This window comes from Anguilla rostrata, chromosome 15 (genome assembly GCF_018555375.3).
Source record: "Anguilla rostrata isolate EN2019 chromosome 15, ASM1855537v3, whole genome shotgun sequence".
Taxonomy (NCBI): domain Eukaryota; kingdom Metazoa; phylum Chordata; class Actinopteri; order Anguilliformes; family Anguillidae; genus Anguilla; species Anguilla rostrata.
The window spans coordinates 723,936-743,079 of NC_057947.1; the positions used below are offsets into that span (position 1 = coordinate 723,936).

The following is a 19,144-nucleotide window of genomic DNA, read 5'->3' on the forward strand; positions in this document are numbered from 1 at the left end:
TGCGCGCTTTGCCAGTTGTCTGTTCATGCAGTGATGTGTAACTGTGTTTCTTCTGATGGACGTGGTGTTTGAGGCACGGCATGCGGTCTCTAGGCCCAAGAGCTGTCTTTCAGAGCCATGTGCCATTTCTAGCATTTAGATACTTTATAATGCCGTTTAATATCTTAACAAAGCTGCTGCTTTCTGAATGTGAAACAAGCTCCATAGTTAATAGGCACATGAGCTTTTACATACATATATATATATTTTCAAAGTGGCCTTCAGTTAGTATACATTGTTTACAATTTGCTTTGCAAGGACCTGAGAATATAACAAATCCTATGTGCTTGAACTGATGGAATATGAAGGGAGGTCATGTCTACTTGTGACCCTTGATCTCTCTCAGTTGAGCTGCAGCTGATTATTTCTGTGGAATACTTCTGAACATAACCATTTCCTCTCCCGTAACGTAAAATATGGATCCGTTTTACACCATGTTGATTTTACTCCCAGTAAATATTTGCCCTCATGTTGACCTATGCATATTGCAGAAGATTAAATTTGCTTCCTGCTAATTCAAAAAGCCAGACACTATTTTTCATGACTTTTTTTTTTTAACCTACATCTCATTTGATGTAGAGTGAAAAACTGTGACCTGAAACTGTTTTATCGCACATTGCTGAATGTCATCAAGGTTTGTTTACATTACCTTCAAATACATTTTTCCTCTTTACACAAGATTTGGGAATAAAAATGATTCATGATCACTGAATTACTGAAACTGAACTGCCATATTCTGAAAGAGGGGTCTCTCTGACAACAGAATGGCATGTTCTATTGCACAAACACTTATGGGGGGAAGAAATTTGTTTTGACAATTTTACAAATAACAGACATTGTAAACAGTGTGGAGACTCTTTGATTCAGTGCATTACATCACTGTTAAAGCAGGTTTTAATGATGGACGTGATAATCGTGACTTCATTCTCTTACTGTACATAAGTGTGAGGCTGTGGCATGCCTAGGCTTAGAAAGGCCAGTCAGAGCTCTCTCCCTCAGGCACGGCTAACCACACACCACAGCGCTGTGTAAAACACGCCAGGTTCACCTCTGCAAACTTCACTGTACTCAGTAACAACCATAAAATTACATCACAGCTTACACAGATTCTGCCATATTCATAAATGTTAAAAAAAAGTTGGGAATATTAAAATAAGATATTTTTTTACATACATTATTTAAAGTGCAGAGCAATGCGTGTACAGGAAATAAGTGTACTTCCTGTAATATCAGTAACGTGTTCTAAGGGCCGAGATCACATGGTGCAGACAGACAGGTGTCTCAGATCCTGGTGCTGGCGCTGGCCTCCTCTGGAATCACCGAAGACGAGTCTCCGTTGACGACGGCCTTGGCACACAGACCATGCCCTGCAGAGGGAGAAGAATGCAAGAGGACCACAGCCTCCGGTCACCTAGGGAACCACAGCCTCCATTCACCATCCCAAACGGCCAGAGAAACAGATCCACAACACTCACACTCAGTATCACCCAGGAAACATCTAAATGCCAGGTGTCAATTAAAAATAAAAAATACTTCAGTTTGCCAATTTGGCTTTTATATGTAATGGATTAATGATGGTTGTTTGCATTTATTTTTTCAAGCACATTTTTGGGAACTGATTATCAGTATGGAATTTAAATAAATTTTAACCATTTTGAATTTGTTAGCCATTAAAAATTTTTTTGGAAGAATCTTTCCTTGGGGATACTGCGAGCAACTGCCAAAGAGAAGCAGAAAAATCTGAGTTGGCCGCCTTTAAAAAGTGCATTCACACAGGAAACATTTAAAGGACAGAGACATTATACACCTTTAAAAGGTGCATTCACACACACTGCATACACATAGCACACACAAGTGAAGATGGTTCCTTTATTACATTACATTACATTACAGGCATTTAGCAGACGCTCTTATCCAGAGCGACTTACACAACTTTTTACATAGCACTTTACATTGTATCTATTTATACAGCTGGATATATACTGAAGCAATGCAGGTTAAGTACCTTGCTCAAGGGTACAACGGCAGTGTCCTTACCCGGGAATCGAACCTCCGACCTTTCGGTTACAAGCGCAGTTCCTTACCCACTGTGCCACACTCCGCCCACACTCCGCCCTTTATGAATAGCTCAATAACAATGGTTCCTTTATAAATAGCTCAGTAACATAATGAGAGTGAGGACTGTTCCTTTAGGAATAGCTCAGCAACATAATGAGAGTAAGGACTGTTCCTTTAGGAATAGCTCAGTAACAATGAGAGTGTGGATGGTTCCTTTATGAATAGCTCAGTAACATAATGAGAGTGAGGACTGTTCTTTTATGAATAGCTCAGTAACGATGGTTCCTTTATGAATAGCTCAGTAACAATGAGAGTGTGGATGGTTCCTTTATGAATAGCTCAGTAACATAATGCATGTGAGGACTGTTCCTTTATGAATATCTCAGTAACAATGAGTGTGGATGGTTCCTTTACGAATAGCTCAGTAACGATGGTTCCTTTAGGAATAGCTCAGTAACATAATGAGTGAGGATGGTTCCTTTAGGAATAGCTCAGTAACATAATGAGTGAGGATGGTTCCTTTATGAATAGCTCAGTAACAATGAGTGAGGACTGTCCCTTTATGAATAGCTCAGTAACATAATGAGAGTGAGGACTGTTCCTTTAGGAATAGCTCAGTAACATAATGAGAGTGAGGACTGTTCCTTTATGAATAGCTCAGTAACATAATGAGTGAGGACTGTTCCTTTAGGAATAGCTCAGTAACATAATGAGTGAGGACTGTTCCTTTAGGAATAGCTCAGTAACATAATGAGTGTGAGATATTTGGGAGACTCACGGTCTGGCTCCTCCGTGCAGCCGTCGCTGTGGGACTCTGTGTCTGAGCACGTGCGGGAGCGCCGTTGGCCTAGCCGCTGGTGAGAATACGCACACTCCTTTGGCGAGTGACTCATCCTGCCAACATCAGAGTTTCACATACTGACACTGCAACCACAGCCAGGAGAAAAATGACGCATGTCTACTAATTATTCATATTTTATTGGGTTTTATTTTTGGGAAAAAAAGGTGGACCACATAATTGAAAGTGGAGTAAAATTCAGACTAGAAGTGGAAAATTTATGAAATATCAGTAATGGTTTCCATTATCAATAGTGCTAATTGATAATGGAAGTGCACTAACCCTGAAGAAAAATATATTTAAACTCATTCTAAAGGCTGCGATATGATGTCACTGCAACAGAATGATTAAATGTCATTTAAAGGAGTACCATGGTGATTTTCACACTTTCTCGGTTTTATGTGCTATTTGCACAAGAGGCATTGAAGAAACACAATGAGCAAAGTATTAAATATGTCCGTTCTGTATTTTTGGAGAAATATGCGTTTTAAATTCATCGTCCTATTTTCAACCGGTTGAGAAAGTTGTCATTTTGCTACGTCACTAATACAGTAACTACTCCCATTTCCACGCCCCGTAAAGAAATCTGACAGCACACACCGTCCTGCTGTTCAGACAATGCAAATATTTGACTAACGTTAGGTTCACTTAAATTAGAGTGCCTTTAGATTATTTCTGGTTATATTCATTTAGCTAGCTAGCTAACGTTAGCTAGCTAGGAGGTTTGCTTTCATAAGACAATGTTATGGATAATGTTAGCTTGCTAGTTTGCTTTTATGAGGACGTTATAGTTGTGCCTTTATCTTAACTTGGCTAGCTAGATATCAAAAATTATAATTGGATATAAGTCAACGTCCTTACCTTAGCTATCTACCGATACTTGATATACTAGCCCTACTAAGCTAGCTAGCTTGTGAAAATTCAGTCTCCCAAAGAGAGCGCGTATCATGGGGGTAGCTATGGAAACGGGGCACGGTCTGTCAATCATAGCTAACTGACAGTTCTCATTACCACGCCCAGACGGTTCGGGTGAATTTTTATCGTGGGAAATTTAGGCTTAGAAAAATACGTTTTAAAGTGCATTGAAATGACTGAAGAATTAAAAAATTATGCACATTTGTTTTGTTGTTGGCTGAAGACAACTGGGAAGTGTCACGTTCAACCACCATGGTACTCCTTTAATAAAACACACTGGCCTTTCAACAAAAGAAGCTAAGCAATTTAAATGAAATATGACTGTACCTGTCAAAACTGTACGTCCCTGGGTGGCTGATGGATCGCTTCATCTAGAACAATGCAAAAATAAAAAGTATAATCAAAAATGCAACATTGAAATGTCTTAGGCGGGCTGTCCAAGTGTTTTCTCAAGCCTAAGTCGTGCAATAAAAAACAAAAAAAATTCTAAATGATTACAAATGGTCTGTGACGTTCCTGGCCCAATTTCATGTTTTTACTACTTTCAAGTTTACATGTAAACTTAGACATGCTAAATTAACTACAGTAGAATCCGCTTCATTGCATTAAAGAGTGAAACGGAGACTTAGACGTCTGCTGTCAATGTGATCTTCAGCAGAAACTGCCTACCGTAGTCAAATTTAGCGGTTTTGTGTCTTTATAGGGCAATTGTCAGTTTATTTATGACTACTTTACCATACATACTTTACCATATTTATAGACCATTATGCAATGCTGTGTACATACATCTGCTGATGCATCTGGACACATCTTCAGTGATGTTCCTGGAATCATCGAGTGTTTTGGGTCTTTCAACATCATACACCCTCCTCCAGGTGACCCAGCCGGGGCTGATCAGACCCCAGCTTGTGTCCAGATGGCTAGCTACTTATGACCCCATGGCTCTCCTCTTTTGAGCCACAGCCATCTTGAAGCCCTCTCTGCCGCATTGGCGGTACTGCGGATGGCTCTCCTCTTCCTCTCTCCCTCGATGCCCAAATTGCTGAAGGCTCTGGCTAAAGAACGGGCTGCGAATCCCCTGCATCCAACCTCCACTGGGAGACACCTCACTCTCCACCCAGCCTGCTGACATTTGCTGACCAGTCCCGCGCACTTGGAGAGCTTCCTTTCAAAGGCCTCTTCCAAGCAATCTTCCCATGGGACTGTCAGCTCCAACAGCACAGCTTGCTTGGTGGACTCAGACACAAGAACAATGTCTGGTCGCAGGGTGGTTGCTGCGATATGGTTGGGGAACTTCAGCTGCCGTTCAAGGTCCACCAACAGTTGCCAGTCCCGTGCAGAGGTCAGGATGCCTGCAGATGTTCTTCTGGTGGGTTCTGGCTGCTCCCCAGCTCTGACAAAGGCGATGGTCTGCTTGGAGGGTCGGGACCGCTTTGCCCACTCAACTCCTGCGCTGATGGCTTCAGCGATGGTCTTCAGGACCTGATCATGCCTCCATCGGTACCGTCCCTCTCCAAGTGCCTTTGTGCAGCAGCTGAGGATGTGCTCCAGGGTTCCTCGCTTGGAGCACAGTGGGCATGCTGGTGACTCTGCTTTGCCCCATGTGTGCAGATTTGATGGGCTTGGAAGCACATCATACACTGTCTGGATGAGAAATTTGATGCGGTGTGGCTCGGCTTTCCAAAGCTCAGCCCAGGTCACTTTCCTCTCGACCACATTTTCCCATCTAGTCCAAGCCCCCTGTTGCTTCATTCCCACTGCCTTGCAGGTTCTTGTCTCCTCCACTGCTGCTCTCACCTCCTCCTGAACTAGGCGGCGCCTTTCCTTCCCTCTGATGGTGTTCATTTGGGGAGTTGGAAAGGATCCTAGCCCAGCTCGGCCTCGTGTGACCACTCCCACCAGCCTCTTGTGACACAGCCTTGCCTCTGCTTCCTGAACAGCTTCCTGTGCCCTCCACTTCCTGCCAGTCCTCACTTGGATCCCTGCTTTGGCCACCTTCGGATCATGTGAGTCCCTGTACTGTACCACTTCTCTGGCTCTTGTTACCTTGAAATCCTCCTCCAAGGATTTGAAGGGTAGTTGCAGTTTGTTGTGGTGTCCGTAGAGTGCGATGCTGCTCAGGCTCTTTGGCAGCCCCAGCCATCTCCTGAGGTGGTTGCTGACCCTCCTCTCTAAGGTCACGACTGTCGTGATCAGAACTGCATAGACGAGGAGGGGCCACAGGATTCTGGGAAGAATGCCATGCTGATACACCCAAGCTTTGAATTTCCCAGGTAGGCTAGACTTGTCCATAGCCTTCAGCCAGCTATCCAACTCGGTGCAGGTCAACTGGATGGATGTTGTCCCCCTCAGAGAGCTGTCAACAACCTTCCCTAAGCTCTTGACTGGCTTCTCTGTGATGGTTGGGATGGCTGTGCCTGCAATCTTGAATCGGAACTTGTCCTCCACCTTCCCTTTCCTCAGCACCATAGATCTAGATTTGGCTGCTTTGAAATGCATCCGGGCCCACTCCACCAGCTTTTTGAGCCCCTGCAGAATACACCGGCAGCCTGGGACTGATTCTGTGGTGACTGTGAGGTCATCCATGAACGCCCTGATTGGTGGTTGCCGTTGAGCGGAATTCATTCTGGGCCCTCTGCACTCCGGTTCAGCAGACTTGGTGAGCATGTTCATGGCTAAGGAGAACAGTGTCACAGAGATAGTGCACCTTGTGATGATGCCGATCTCCACCTTGTGCCAGCTTGATGTTATTGCTCCTGAAGAGACCCTCATCCTGACGTTGCTGTAGTAATCAGCAATGAGATCTCTGATTCTGCTGGGGACGTGATGTTTGGTCAGTGTGAGCTGCACCAGCTTGTGTGGAATGGAGCCATATGCATTTGCCAGGTCGAGCCACAACACTGACAGGTTGCCCTTGTTCTCTCTGGCCTCCCTGATGAGCTGTGTCACCACACCGGTGTGCTCCAGACAGCCTGGCATCCCTGAAATACCACCCTTCTGGACTGAAGTGTCGATGTAGGTATTCTTTGCCAGGTAGGTGCACAGCCGCTTGGAAACGGCGCTGAAGAAGACCTTCGCCTCGACGCACAGCAGGGAGATGATGTGGAACTGGTCTATCTGGGTGAAGTTTTCCTGCTTCGGGATCCACACCCCTTCAGGCACTCTCCACTGTTCTGGGATCTTCCCCCTTCTCCAGAAGACTCGCAGGATCTTCCACAGATGCAGCAGGAGTTTGGGACAGTTCTTGTACACTTTGTACGAGGTGCTACTTAGTCCTGGAGCAGAGCTTGCCCTTGCTTTGCAGACTACCTCTCTGACGTCCTTTAGCTGCAGATCCGACATGTCGAACTGCACATCCTGTTCAGGGGGGTCTATTAAGATGTTGCACTCTCCCAACTCCTGCTCTCTTTCAGGGTGACTGTATGTCTTCTTCAGATGTTGGTCTATGTCTTCCTGCGAGCAGGCCAGTTTCCCACTGCGCTTCTGCCCCAGAAGCTCCTTGGTGAACTTGAAGGGGTTGGCAATAAAGGCCGCACGTTTTCTGGCCCTTTTGCGACGCCACTTCCGATGCCCAGCGGAGGACTCTGATCTTCTTCCATAGGATGCACATCAGCTGGGCCAAGCCAATGCATTCCTCTTCTCATGCCTCCTTGTATTGGGACTTCAGCGCTTTCATCTCCTGCCTGATGTTGTGGATCTTCACCGCTCTTTGATTCTTCGAGTAAGCTGTTCTGGAGCTTTTCTTCTCCTCTTCTCCGAACCGTTCAGCTGCGATGCTGACAATGATTGTTGTCATGGCTTGTAGCTTCCTATCGGCCTCTGCCTTCACCGTTGCCTCCAGAATTTGGTTGACATCTTCGTCAAACTGCTTCCACAGTGAAGTCATGTTAGCTGCAGGCCATTTGATCCACCTCCTGTTAGATTGATGCTAGAGGGATTAGTTTGCAACACTTGGAGGTTCCGGGCACTATGGGGTGACTCCGGCCCTGGCACCTCCTGCGTCTCACCTGGTTGGACACCTGTGCGTTGTGCTGCTCCTGCCCCCACCAGACACTTCATCCTCGCTTGGTGATGTAATTTGATGTATAATGTAATACAATTCCATGAAAATATTTGAAATATGCGCTAATGGGTTATGGAAATATGCAATCTCTTTACATTGGCATGAATGGAATGGATCCTACTGTATTAACATACACTGTTTTTGCCTATCTGTGCAGACTGAACTGAATTTCAGAAAATTCTAAAAATTATTTCAATACAGCAAGCTGGCATTTGTGTGGATTCATTAACTTAAAAGGTTCATTAATACTGCAATTGTATTGTGTAAGTTTTGAGTCACAAAAACAAACCGCATTTCAAGACATTACAACTCCAAATACCACAACTCCTGTAGAATGACCTTCAGTATAGGCTATATTTTCCTACAATTCTGGCACTTACAATATGCAACCCATCAATAAAAATTTTATTTTATAACCGACATCTCAATGCACTGTGGTGGTCTCTTGAAGACCAGAACTTTAGATTCTAAATGAAGCTAAATATCGGGAGACGACACGTCGAGTTGACGGTAAAGCCGGACCGACCGCAGTTGCTATCACACAAAGTCACCAGCTAAGCATGGAAAAGCCCTGCTAACACACAACACTTTCACAGTTTGGGCTTATATTATCAGGAACAACTCTGGGAACAGTTAAAGTAGGCCAGAAGCCAACAATGCATATTGTAACAGCATTTTTTGTATTCATAATGAAGAATTATTACGAGGGTTGTTCTCCCTTTCACCTCTAATTTAGTGAATTAGCGAGCCTGGTGACACGTTTGCCTTCCTGTTATGGCAAGTGGTGCAGTGGCATTAAGAAGAGGAGACGGGTGCGCAGTGGGGAAGTGGAGACGGGTGCGCAGTGGGGAAGAGGAGACGGGTGCGCAGTGGGGAAGAGGAGACGGGTGCGCAGTGGGGAAGTGGAGACGGGTGCGCAGTGGGGAAGAGGAGACGGGTGCGCAGTGGGGAAGTGGAGACGGGTGCGCAGTGGGGAAGAGGAGACGGGTGCGCAGCGGGGAAGAGGAGACAGGTGCACAGTAAGGCTTTACCCGTGCCGTATGCAGTGGGGAAGAGGAGACAGGTGCACAGTAAGGCTTTACCCGTGCCGTATGCAGTGGGGAAGAGGAGACGGGTGCGCAGTGGGGAAGAGGAGATGGTGGGGAAGAGGTGACTGGTGCACAGTGGGGAAGAGGAGACGGGTGCGCAGTGGGGAAGAGGAGACAGGTGCACAGTGGGGAAGAGGAAATGGTGGGGAAGAGGAGATGGGTGCGCAGTGGGGAAGAGGAGACAGGTGCGCAGTGGGGAAGAGGAGGTGGGTGCACAGTGGAGAAGAGGAGATGGTGGGGAAGAGGAGATGGGTGCACAGTGGGGAAGAGGAGACAGGTGCGCAGTAGGGAAGAGGAGGTGGGTGCACAGTGGAGAAGAGGAGATGGTGGGGAAGAGGAGATGGGTGCGCAGTGGGGAAGAGGAGACAGGTGCGCAGTGGGGAAGAGGAGATGGGTGCGCAGTGGGGAAGAGGAAATGGTGGGGAAGAGGAGATGGGTGCGCAGTGGGGAAGAGGAGACGGGTGCGCAGTGGGGAAGAGGAGACAGGTGCGCAGTGGGGAAGAGGAGATGGTGGGGAAGAGGAGACGGGTGCGCAGTGGGGAAGAGGAGACAGGTGCGCAGTGGGGAAGAGGAGATGGGTGCGCAGTGGGGAAGAGGAGACAGGTGCACAGTGGGGAAGAGGAGATGGTGGGGAAGAGGAGACGGGTGCACAGTGGGGAAGAAGAGATGGGTGCACAGTGGGGAATAGGAGATGGGTGCGCAGTGGGGAAGAGGAGGTGGGTGCGCAGCGAGGAAGAGGAGATGGTGGGGAAGAGGAGACGGTTGCGCAGTGGGGAAGAGGAGACGGGTGCGCAGTGGGGAAGAGGAAGCGGGTGCGCAGTGGGGAAGAGGAGACGGGTGCACAGTGGGGAAGAGGAGACAGGTGCACAGTGGGGAAGAGGAGATGGTGGGGAAGAGGAGACGGGTGCACAGTGGGGAAGAAGAGATGGGTGCACAATGGGGAATAGGAGATGGGTGCGCAGTGGGGAAGAGGAGACAGGTGCGCAGTAGGGAAGAGGAGGTGGGTGCGCAGCGAGGAAGAGGAGATGGTGGGGAAGAGGAGACGGGTGCGCAGTGGGGAAGAGGAGACGGGTGCGCAGTGGGGAAGAGGAAGCGCGTGCGCAGTGGGGAAGAGGAGACGGGTGCACAGTGGGGAAGAGGAGACAGGTGCACAGTGGGGAAGAGGAGATGGTGGGGAAGAGGAGACGGGTGCGCAGTGGGGAAGAGGAGACAGGTGCGCAGTGGGGAAGAGGAGATGGGTGCGCAGTGGGGAAGAGGAGACAGGTGCACAGTGGGAAGAAGAGATGGGTCGCGCAGTGGGGAAGAGGAGATGGTGGGGAAGAGGAGACGGCTGCGCAGTAGGGAACAGGAGATGGGTCACGCAGTGAGGAAGAGGAGACAGGTGCACAGTGGGGAAGAGGAAACAGGTGCGCAGTGGGGAAGAGGAAGCGGGTGCGCAGTGGGGAAGAGGAGACGGGTGCACAGTGGGGAAGAGGAGACAGGTGCACAGTGGGGAAGAGGAGATGGTGGGGAAGAGGAGACGGGTGCGCAGTGGGGAAGAGGAGACAGGTGCGCAGTAGGGAAGAGGAGGTGGGTGCGCAGCGAGGAAGAGGAGATGGTGGGGAAGAGGAGACGGGTGCGCAGTGGGGAAGAGGAGACGGGTGCGCAGTGGGGAAGAGGAGGCGGGTGCGCAGTGGGGAAGAGGAGACGGTGCACAGTGGGAAAGGGACAGGTGCACAGTGGGGAAGAGGAGATGGTGGGGAAGAGGAGACGGGTGCGCAGTGGGGAAGAGGAGACAGGTGCGCAGTGGGGAAGAGGAGATGGGTGCGCAGTGGGGAAGAGGAGACAGGTGCACAGTGGGGAAGAAGAGATGGGTCGCGCAGTGGGGAAGAGGAGATGGTGGGGAAGAGGAGACGGCTGCGCAGTAGGGAACAGGAGATGGGTCACGCAGTGAGGAAGAGGAGACAGGTGCACAGTGGGGAAGAGGAGACAGGTGCGCAGTGGGGAAGAGGAAGCGGGTGCGCAGTGGGGAAGAGGAAGCGGGTGCGCAGTGGGGAAGAGGAGATGGGTGCGCAGTGGGGAAGAGGAGACGGGTGCGCAGTGGGGAGGAGGAGATGGTGGGGAAGAGGAGACGGGTGCACAGTGGGGAAGAGGAGACAGGTGCGCAGTGGGAAAGAGGAGATGGGGAAGAGGAGACGGGTGCGCAGTGGGGAAGAGGAGACGGGTGCGCAGTGGGGAGGAGGAGATGGTGGGGAAGAGGAGACGGGTGCGCAGTGGGGAGGAGGAGATGGTGGGGAAGAGGAGACGGGTGTGCAGTGGGGAAGAGGAGACGGGTGCACAGTGGGGAAGAAGAGACAGGTGCGCAGTGGAGAAGAGGAGACAGGTGCGCAGTGGGGAAGAGGAGATGGGTGTGCAATGGGGAAGAGGAGATGGATGTGCAGTGGGGAAGAGGAGACAGGTGTGCAGTGGGGAAGAGGAGACGGGTGTGCAGTGGGGAAGAGGAGACGGGTGCGCAGTGGGGAAGAGGAGACGGGTGCGCAGTGGGGAAGAGGAGACAGGTGCACAGTAAGGCTTTACCTGCGCTGTATGCAGTGGGGAAGAGGAGACAGGTGCACAGTAAGGCTTCACCCACGCCGTAAGCAGTGGGGAAGAGGAGACGGGTGCGCAGTGGGGAAGAGGAGACAGGTGCGCAGTGGGGAAGAGGAGATGGTGGGGAAGAGGAGATGGGTGCGCAGTGGGGAAGAGGAGAGGGGTGCGCAGTGGGGAAGAGGAGACGGGTGCGCAGTGGGGAAGAGGAGATGGTGGGGAAGAGGAGATGGGTGCGCAGTGGGGAAGAGGAGAGGGGTGCGCAGTGGGGAAGAGGAGACGGGTGCGCAGTGGGGAAGAGGAGACAGGTGCACAGTAAGGCTTTACCCGCGCCGTATGCAGTGGGGAAGAGGAGACAGGTGCACAGTAAGGCTTTACCCGCGCCATATGCAGTGGGGAAGAGGAGACAGGTGCACAGTAAGGCTTTACCCGTGCCGTATGCAGTGGGGAAGAGGAGACGGGTGCGCAGTGGGGAAGAGGAGACAGGTGCACAGTGGGGAAGAGGGAAGGGGTGCACAGTAAGGCTTTACCCGTGCCGTATGCAGTGGGGAAGAGGAGACGGGTGCGATGACGGAGGCCGCCGAGGTGGAATGGAACATTTCCGGCTTGAACTTGGCGTTGGCGATTTTCATACATTCTTCCAGTGTTTTAATAAAGGTATTGCATGTGGCACTCAGTAAGGAAGAGGCGTCATTTAAGGTCTGAAAGACAAGACAAAAAAAACCCACAGGAAGTCTTTAAAAAAAAAACATTTTTTTAAAACATTCTGGTACAAAATGAGGGTTTCAGATCTGGATAACTTACGGCTCACACTACAGCTGACTTAAATCAGCCGTAGAAAATAAAATAAACTTGTTTAATAGTTTGCCCTACACTGCCAAACAAATAAACCCTTAGTAAGGGGCATTTCACTGCAGCCAGCACTGCCAATGTTGTGAATTTAGTGACATCCTTTTATGCTCAAGTGGACTGCAAGAAAACTAGCTGAAAATTGAAGTACTGTCCACTGCGTGGACTGTATTCTTAAAAATTAAAAAATTAAAAAGACAAGTCATGAGATGCCTGGTCATTGGATTACCAACTTATGTTGAACAGGTTGCAGTTATGCTACTTTTCCCCCACACAGTACGTGGCATTTTGAGTGTGTTCCGGCAGTGCTGGGGTCACCTCTGTACTGGACGTTGTGTGGTCGGCTTCTTCGTAATCAGCAGATCTCTGTATGGTGTGGACCTGCTGTGTAAGTAAATCACAGTAGAGTCGCAGCTCCGACATCTTTGTTTTCAAAGTCTCTGTGGTTTCTGTGATATCTGCAGCAGAAAAACACAAACAAAACATGGAAATCCACAAGTGAGAGCTAAAACTGCATTATTTTAACAGTAATTCATCTCCATTAGGACTATATGTAAGTGCAGAAGCACTATTTTTAAAAATATACTCCTCATAAATGATTTCAACAGCACAAGCAATACACAGCTTGATGACTGAACATGCAGCTGTAAATAACAGACATATTGTGTTACTGAACCAGTCAGTAGTGCTTCTGTTCTCACTGTCTTAGGTCAGTACCTTTTTCTTTTTTCGTTCTGGTGTCAATCAAACAGGCTTTTGAACTTCCTAGAACCACCAGCCACTTCTGTCTCTCCGCCGCATTGACAGCCTTCACGTAAAAATGCTGCTCTCCCGGAATGATGAGCTCCAGTCTGGTATTGTCAGTCGGGTGAACTGTTAGGAAGAACGCACGGAAAAATCTGAGACAAAGAAATTCATCCAGAAGCAAAATGCCATTGGAGAACCTGCTATACAATACTACAATGGTGTGAAGACGAGATTATTTTTCAGTAGTTTACTTAGCTTACATATATCTACAACTCTACTGTCTACGGATAATGTATAGTTATGAAGCCTAAATTCGGCCCCTATAATAGACTTAATCTTACCTTTAATTTCACAGACCGACATTTTAATACTTCCTTTGCTGCCTTTACGGACATCATCCTGAGAATCATAATATGAAAGAATACCATTTCCCAGTACGAACCAGCGAGGTTGCCAACCTGAAACCAAATGCAATTTGAGAAATGTTATGTTTGACAGCACTGAATCTGGATGAAATAGCTATTTTGTTTTTAAATGCAAATGCTACGACATGCTTTATTAACAGCAAACTGGAATATTCATTAACAGATGAACTGCAGTAACGTTAACTACACAAACTAATAATCTGAGATCTGTATGAACGAACTATAACACAATCACAACAACCAAATACAATAAATAGTTATCGTTAAACATGCAGCAATTATGGACTAAAAACGAATAGTATGAATATAGCCTAGGTAAATATCTAGTAAGCGCTAGTGAACGCTGCCACTGCTTGCGAGGCCATCCGCTAGTGTTAGCTGCACAACCCATCACCACCGTTGGCTGCATTAGGATAATTTTAGGTAAACAACTAGACCTAAGCTACTGGTCATCTAGTCAGATGCTACTTTACTTAGCCAGCTAGCTCCAGTCACATAATATCATTTACCCAATTAAAACACTTACCAGTGATGTAATTTGTCCATTTGTACAGAACTCCCTCCATAATTTATGTAAATAAATACCGAAGCTCCCGCTGTTACCCCCAGCTTCAAAATATGTTTGCTAGCCAGCTAGCTCTAGTTATCTATTTTATGGCAAACTGGGAAGGCAGGTTAAGGTTAAACCTTATCCTATCAAAATGTAGCTAGCTAGCTATTTAACTAGCTAGCTATATTCCTTAAATGCGATAGCTACAAATATTAAGCCATACGATAAACATTATGAATTGCGACAGGCTGTGGCACGCTGCTATTAACACTAGTCAGAGTTCATTTCCTGAGCTACCTTCAATTAGTCAAGACCTGGCTAGTCAGCTAGTAAGCAATAAATTCAACCATTTTAAATACCAAGCTACAAGTAAGCTAGCTAAATAACTCTCCCACTGACCCTGACATGTTGTTAACTTCCTGTTTGTCCGGGACGCCAAGGCATGTGAATTGACAGCTCATCATCCAATGGAAAATAAGAAGGAGGAGCCGGAGCCCAGTGCAGTTTAAAGGGACATAGCTTTGAAAACATGACAAAGCTATGTCACTTCACGTTTTGGCATTATTATTCTGCAAAATATCAGAATCCTCAAACTCCACAATTTATTAGATTTTAGCTTGCCATATTTTTTGTGCCAGATTTCTCCTTTCATTTATATATTTAACATTACTTAATTACATAAACGGATCCATGCAATGGCATTCATATAAACATGCTACTTTCTCCTCTTCTACTGGCAGCCCTAACCCTGTGATCTCCTACATGTCCCATAATTCCTTCACACTAGTGAAAGCGCATGTCAGCGTCGACGCTGCTTTTAATATCCCAGAATGCATGCTGCAGTCACAGAAACCATGTCAACAGACCAAGCGGCCAAAACCAGACTTCGTTTTTGAAGCTCATTTCCTGGTGTTGTAGTTCCTGGTTGCTCACTAGCGCCACTACGGATGGCTCCAGTATAGGTGTTTTCATATCCGGTTTCCATGTAAGTCTACGGTACAAATGTGATCAAAATACAAAGTCAATAATTTTTTCTCACAATAACAAATAGTCATAATAGGTGTATTTTATTCGTCTTATGACTGTCCATGGGTCGATTTCATGATTTATTGCGTCATTTGGGCACAGTGCCAATATTTGTTCTGGACCAATGAGGTACAGCTTGCGTCACTTCCGGATTAGTGCAGAGGACTGAGCTACAGTAAGGGCTACAATCTGTGGTCACTGATCACTGAACGACGATGGAGTAGCTAGTAGCAGTTACTGGCTCATTAACTGTCTGTGGCGAAAACCTACGACGATAACTTGCTCGGTTAACAGCAGGTCTACCATCCAGTTATACGAAAATTAGCCTAGTCAAATCACCAGTAGCCTACACATCTCTGATTGATTGACCATCAGTGTGGTCGATGTTCTTCCCCTGTGGTTCATATTGCTAATGCGTGAGCTAACCACGGATAGCCTACCTAGCTCACTGGCAAGCTGATACGCTAGCTAAGCATATTCGTTTTGCTGAGAAACATAAATTGAAGATAACTGAACATAATTGTATTATTAATGCCATACATATAACGTGATTACATGACACAGTACAGTCACGGATGGAAATTAAACTCCGTAAACATGTGATAATATATTTCAAAACAACGGCTGACAGTCAGCTAGCCTCAAGTTCGTTCAGGTTGATGGGCTTTTCCGCACCGGACTGTCAATCACATTGTAAAAATCACAAGACCACTTAACTCTATGGTTTTGGCTCCAAATCGAGAACATGGCCGCGCCCGCCATTGAGCTTCAAAACGTGTTTTACAGACCCACGGAGAGGCAATGGGTGACGTCACAGTAGCTTTGTCCATATTTTTTACAGTCTCTGCAACAGACTTGCAACTTTTGCAGCAGGTGGAACAAGTTCACGTGGAAAGCATCCCACTGGACACCATTGCGCATTTATGACTAACAATAATAAAACAAGGAAATATGATGGGCCCACCAGTTGATGCAGGACCACATTCTCTCCCAAAAAGCAGGCACTATAACTGCCAGAGCAGCTGTGCCTGCTGCATTCGTCTGTTTCTGGCTCAGGGGGCATTGTGAAGTTCAGCCCCTCATTAATTCACTATCACGTGATTGTGTATTTTGGTACATTGTTTTGCGCATGCGCACACACAGTGGTTCTTCACTTACCCACTTCACTCCTGGTGTGCTGCTGAATTCAGTGTCTGTTTCTCCTGTATAATCTCCTGGTACTTTGATGTAGGCTACTGATTTCAAACAAACGTTTACCATGTCTTACTGATTTTCATGGTTTTGTGGTTTTAAGATAATGTCATCATTTCTAGTAAAGAATTTTAATGATTAACCAGATATGATACAGTAGACAGTGTAAATTGGTGAATAATGATCCAAAGATGGCTAATATGAATAAGAAGTATTACTTTTGCAATTGCTGTTGGTGCTGGTGCCTTTTCTGGTCTGGACAAACTAAAAAGTATGCTACGTGATTAAAGATAGGCTTTAAGCATTATGATATCAGTTCACACTCGCAATTTACCAAAACGATTGTTTTCAGCTGCTCCACCTTTGTGTGTGTGTTCAGTAGCTGACAGGCAGGCTTACTAGTATTTGGCCGGATGTAACAGAAGTTACACTCAATTAAGTTCAAACAGACAATCAAAATTATCATTGTCAGTGGCTTCATCTTTGTTAATTTGTTGTATCCTATCTATCCAAACGTTGCTGAGTTGGAATAACGTTAAAAATTAAGTTATCAACACCATCTCCCTACTAAATTTTATTTAGTTATTTACATATTGGGGATGAACAATCCAGCCATTGTGGCTATTGTAAAATGTTGATTGTGTTGTCCATTTGAGAAATTTCTTTGTGGATTTTGATGAGTGCTTGTGGTCATTTTCATGGTTAAAGATCCACTTGTGTTTCATCCTCCTGTTGGAGTCAACCACGTTTGGCTAAAACGTCTGATTTGGGTAGAGTTCATGATGCTGGTGATTTTTACAATGGCACCAAGACCAGTGGAAGCAAAACAGACCCACAATGCTGTGTTACACCACCACCATATTTTCCCATCCCACCATATGTTCCCACCCTACCCTATGTTCCCTACCCTATGTTCCCTCCCTACCCTATGTTCCCACCCTACCCTATGTTCCCTTCCTACCCTATGTTCCCACCCTACCCTATGTTCCCTCCCTACCCTATGTTCCCACCCTACCCTATGTTTCCACCCTATCCTATGTTCGCATCCTACCCTATGTTCCCACCCTACCCTATGTTCCCACCCTACCCTATGTTCTCACCCTACCCTATGTTTGCATCCTACCCTATGTTCCCACCCTACCCTATGTTCCCTACCCTGTGTTCGCATCCTAGCCTATGTTCCCACCCTACCCTATGTTCCCTGCCTATGTTCCCACTCTACCCAATGTTCCCACCCTACCCTATGTTCCCTCCCTACCCTATGTTCCCATCTTACCCTATGTTCCCACCCTACCCTATGTTCCTTCCCTACCCTATGTTCCCTACCTTATGTTCCCACCCTACCCTATGTTCCCTCCCTACCCTATGTTCCCTACCCTATGCCCACCTACCTAGTTCCCACCCTACCCTGTTCTTCCCTACCCTATGTTCCTACTATTTCCCCCTACCCTATGTTCCTTCCCTACCCTATGTTCCCTACCTTATGTTCCCACCCTACCCTATGTTCCCACAGGCATGGGGTTCTTTTCTGTGAATGCTTCACTTTTATGATGCCAAACTGGCTGTTGGTGTGCCTAGCCAAAGACTCTATTTTCATCTTATCTGATCAAAGAACCAAGTACCAATACAATTTTGCCAAGTCCAGGTGCTTCGATTTGGTTATTGCTCCCAATAAAGGTTTTATTTTTGGCAACCTTTCCAATTGCTTATCATGACCAAGTCAAATTGTAGATTTGAATACTTAGTTACTCCAAGATCTGCTATTCTCCAGCTGTGACCATTGGATTTTTAATTGCTTCGCAAAGCATCTACCTCACTGCCCATGGGGGGAGATGCACTTGCATCTTCTACTAGGCACTGTTCCAGCTGTATTAATGCATTTATTTCACCCTGGTTGTTAAATAAAAATGATTTCTTATCCATCCAAATACATTCATTTTTTGCATTTGTGTCACTTTTTGCTGATAAGACTTATATATTTATATATTTATATATTTTGCGCATTTTCCGCAGAAAGCGTTTTTTTCCCTCTTTCAACATTCATCTTTAAAGACATATTAAACATGTACACGAGATGATCTTAAACTAGTAAGTGGAATGTTTATTCAGTTGTCTGTTTCGTGCTCATTGAGTGATTTATGTAGGCCAACAACCATTTGCCTGCCTTGTGAGTTATTTCCCCACGTCATGGATGACAGATGGATTTTACATGTGTATACCCCTGCGAAACAGGAAACCATGGAAGGCCACATTGCAGTACCTCTTAAGGATAAAATTGTTAATTGTGCATTTCTAAGTTTAGTTAGAGATTTATATATATATATATATATATATTTGCATTACATTTTCTAAAAGGTATTTGCAATATAATTCAGTATATTCAATTTCGATTAGACCCTCTAGTGTCCTAAATTGCTTGTGCAAAGAACATTGTGACAAAACATATTTAGAGACATGGACAATTATATTTGAAACCTGCTATCCATTACATCCAAGCCAATTATTTAAATTTAAATATCCATCAAAAATGTGAGATTTTCTCCAGGGTTGTGGATACATTGATTGAGAAAAATTTAGACAAAGATTGATATTCCATTCCTTTTGTTTTACACAACTTGTAAAACAAGTACTTCAGCGACAGGCTAGATGGAGCTCTTACACAACAAGTATGCCAAGGTATGAACATCGAACTCCGCTGAGCAATCTACACAATTTAATCAGCGTTGCTTTCAGTTTTCTCTGTGTACTTCTGCATTAATGATTTAATTTGGTACCATTGTATAAACACTC

At 46.2% G+C, this 19,144-nt stretch overlaps 1 protein-coding gene across 2 annotated transcripts; it reads right to left on the minus strand.

Annotated features, from left to right (window-relative positions):
• Positions 1-896: 896 nt before the first annotated feature.
• On the minus strand, positions 897-14,569 carry plekha3 (pleckstrin homology domain containing, family A (phosphoinositide binding specific) member 3). 2 transcript variants are annotated; one of them, XM_064309974.1, is made up of 8 exons: positions 14,114-14,569; positions 13,504-13,620; positions 13,133-13,288; positions 12,734-12,873; positions 12,097-12,267; positions 4,178-4,221; positions 2,876-2,991; positions 897-1,406 (listed from the first exon to the last, which is right to left on the minus strand). In XM_064309974.1, exons 1-8 carry the CDS (start codon positions 14,151-14,153, stop codon positions 1,321-1,323), a joined length of 870 nt encoding a protein of 289 aa, XP_064166044.1. In that variant the 5' UTR covers positions 14,154-14,569; the 3' UTR covers positions 897-1,320. The 2 variants fall into 2 exon arrangements, 1 of the variants encoding a protein (XP_064166044.1); XR_010325707.1 differs by lacking the exons at positions 897-1,406; positions 12,097-12,267; positions 12,734-12,873; ... (1 more) ...; positions 13,504-13,620; positions 14,114-14,569 and adding an exon at positions 4,637-8,932 and having other exon boundaries at positions 2,895-2,991.
• Between the last annotated feature and the right edge of the window lie 4,575 nt (positions 14,570-19,144).

Coding starts and splice junctions, on each gene's coding strand:
- plekha3 (XM_064309974.1), bottom strand. CDS start 14,153: ATGGAGGGAGTTCTGTACAAATGGACAAATTACATCACTG. Junction 13,289..13,503: donor GTCGGTCTGTGAAATTAAAG/GTAAGATTAAGT, acceptor TCTTCCTAACAG/TTCACCCGACTGACAATACC. Junction 1,407..2,875: donor CTGCACGGAGGAGCCAGACC/GTGAGTCTCCCA, acceptor CTCCCTCTGCAG/GGCATGGTCTGTGTGCCAAG.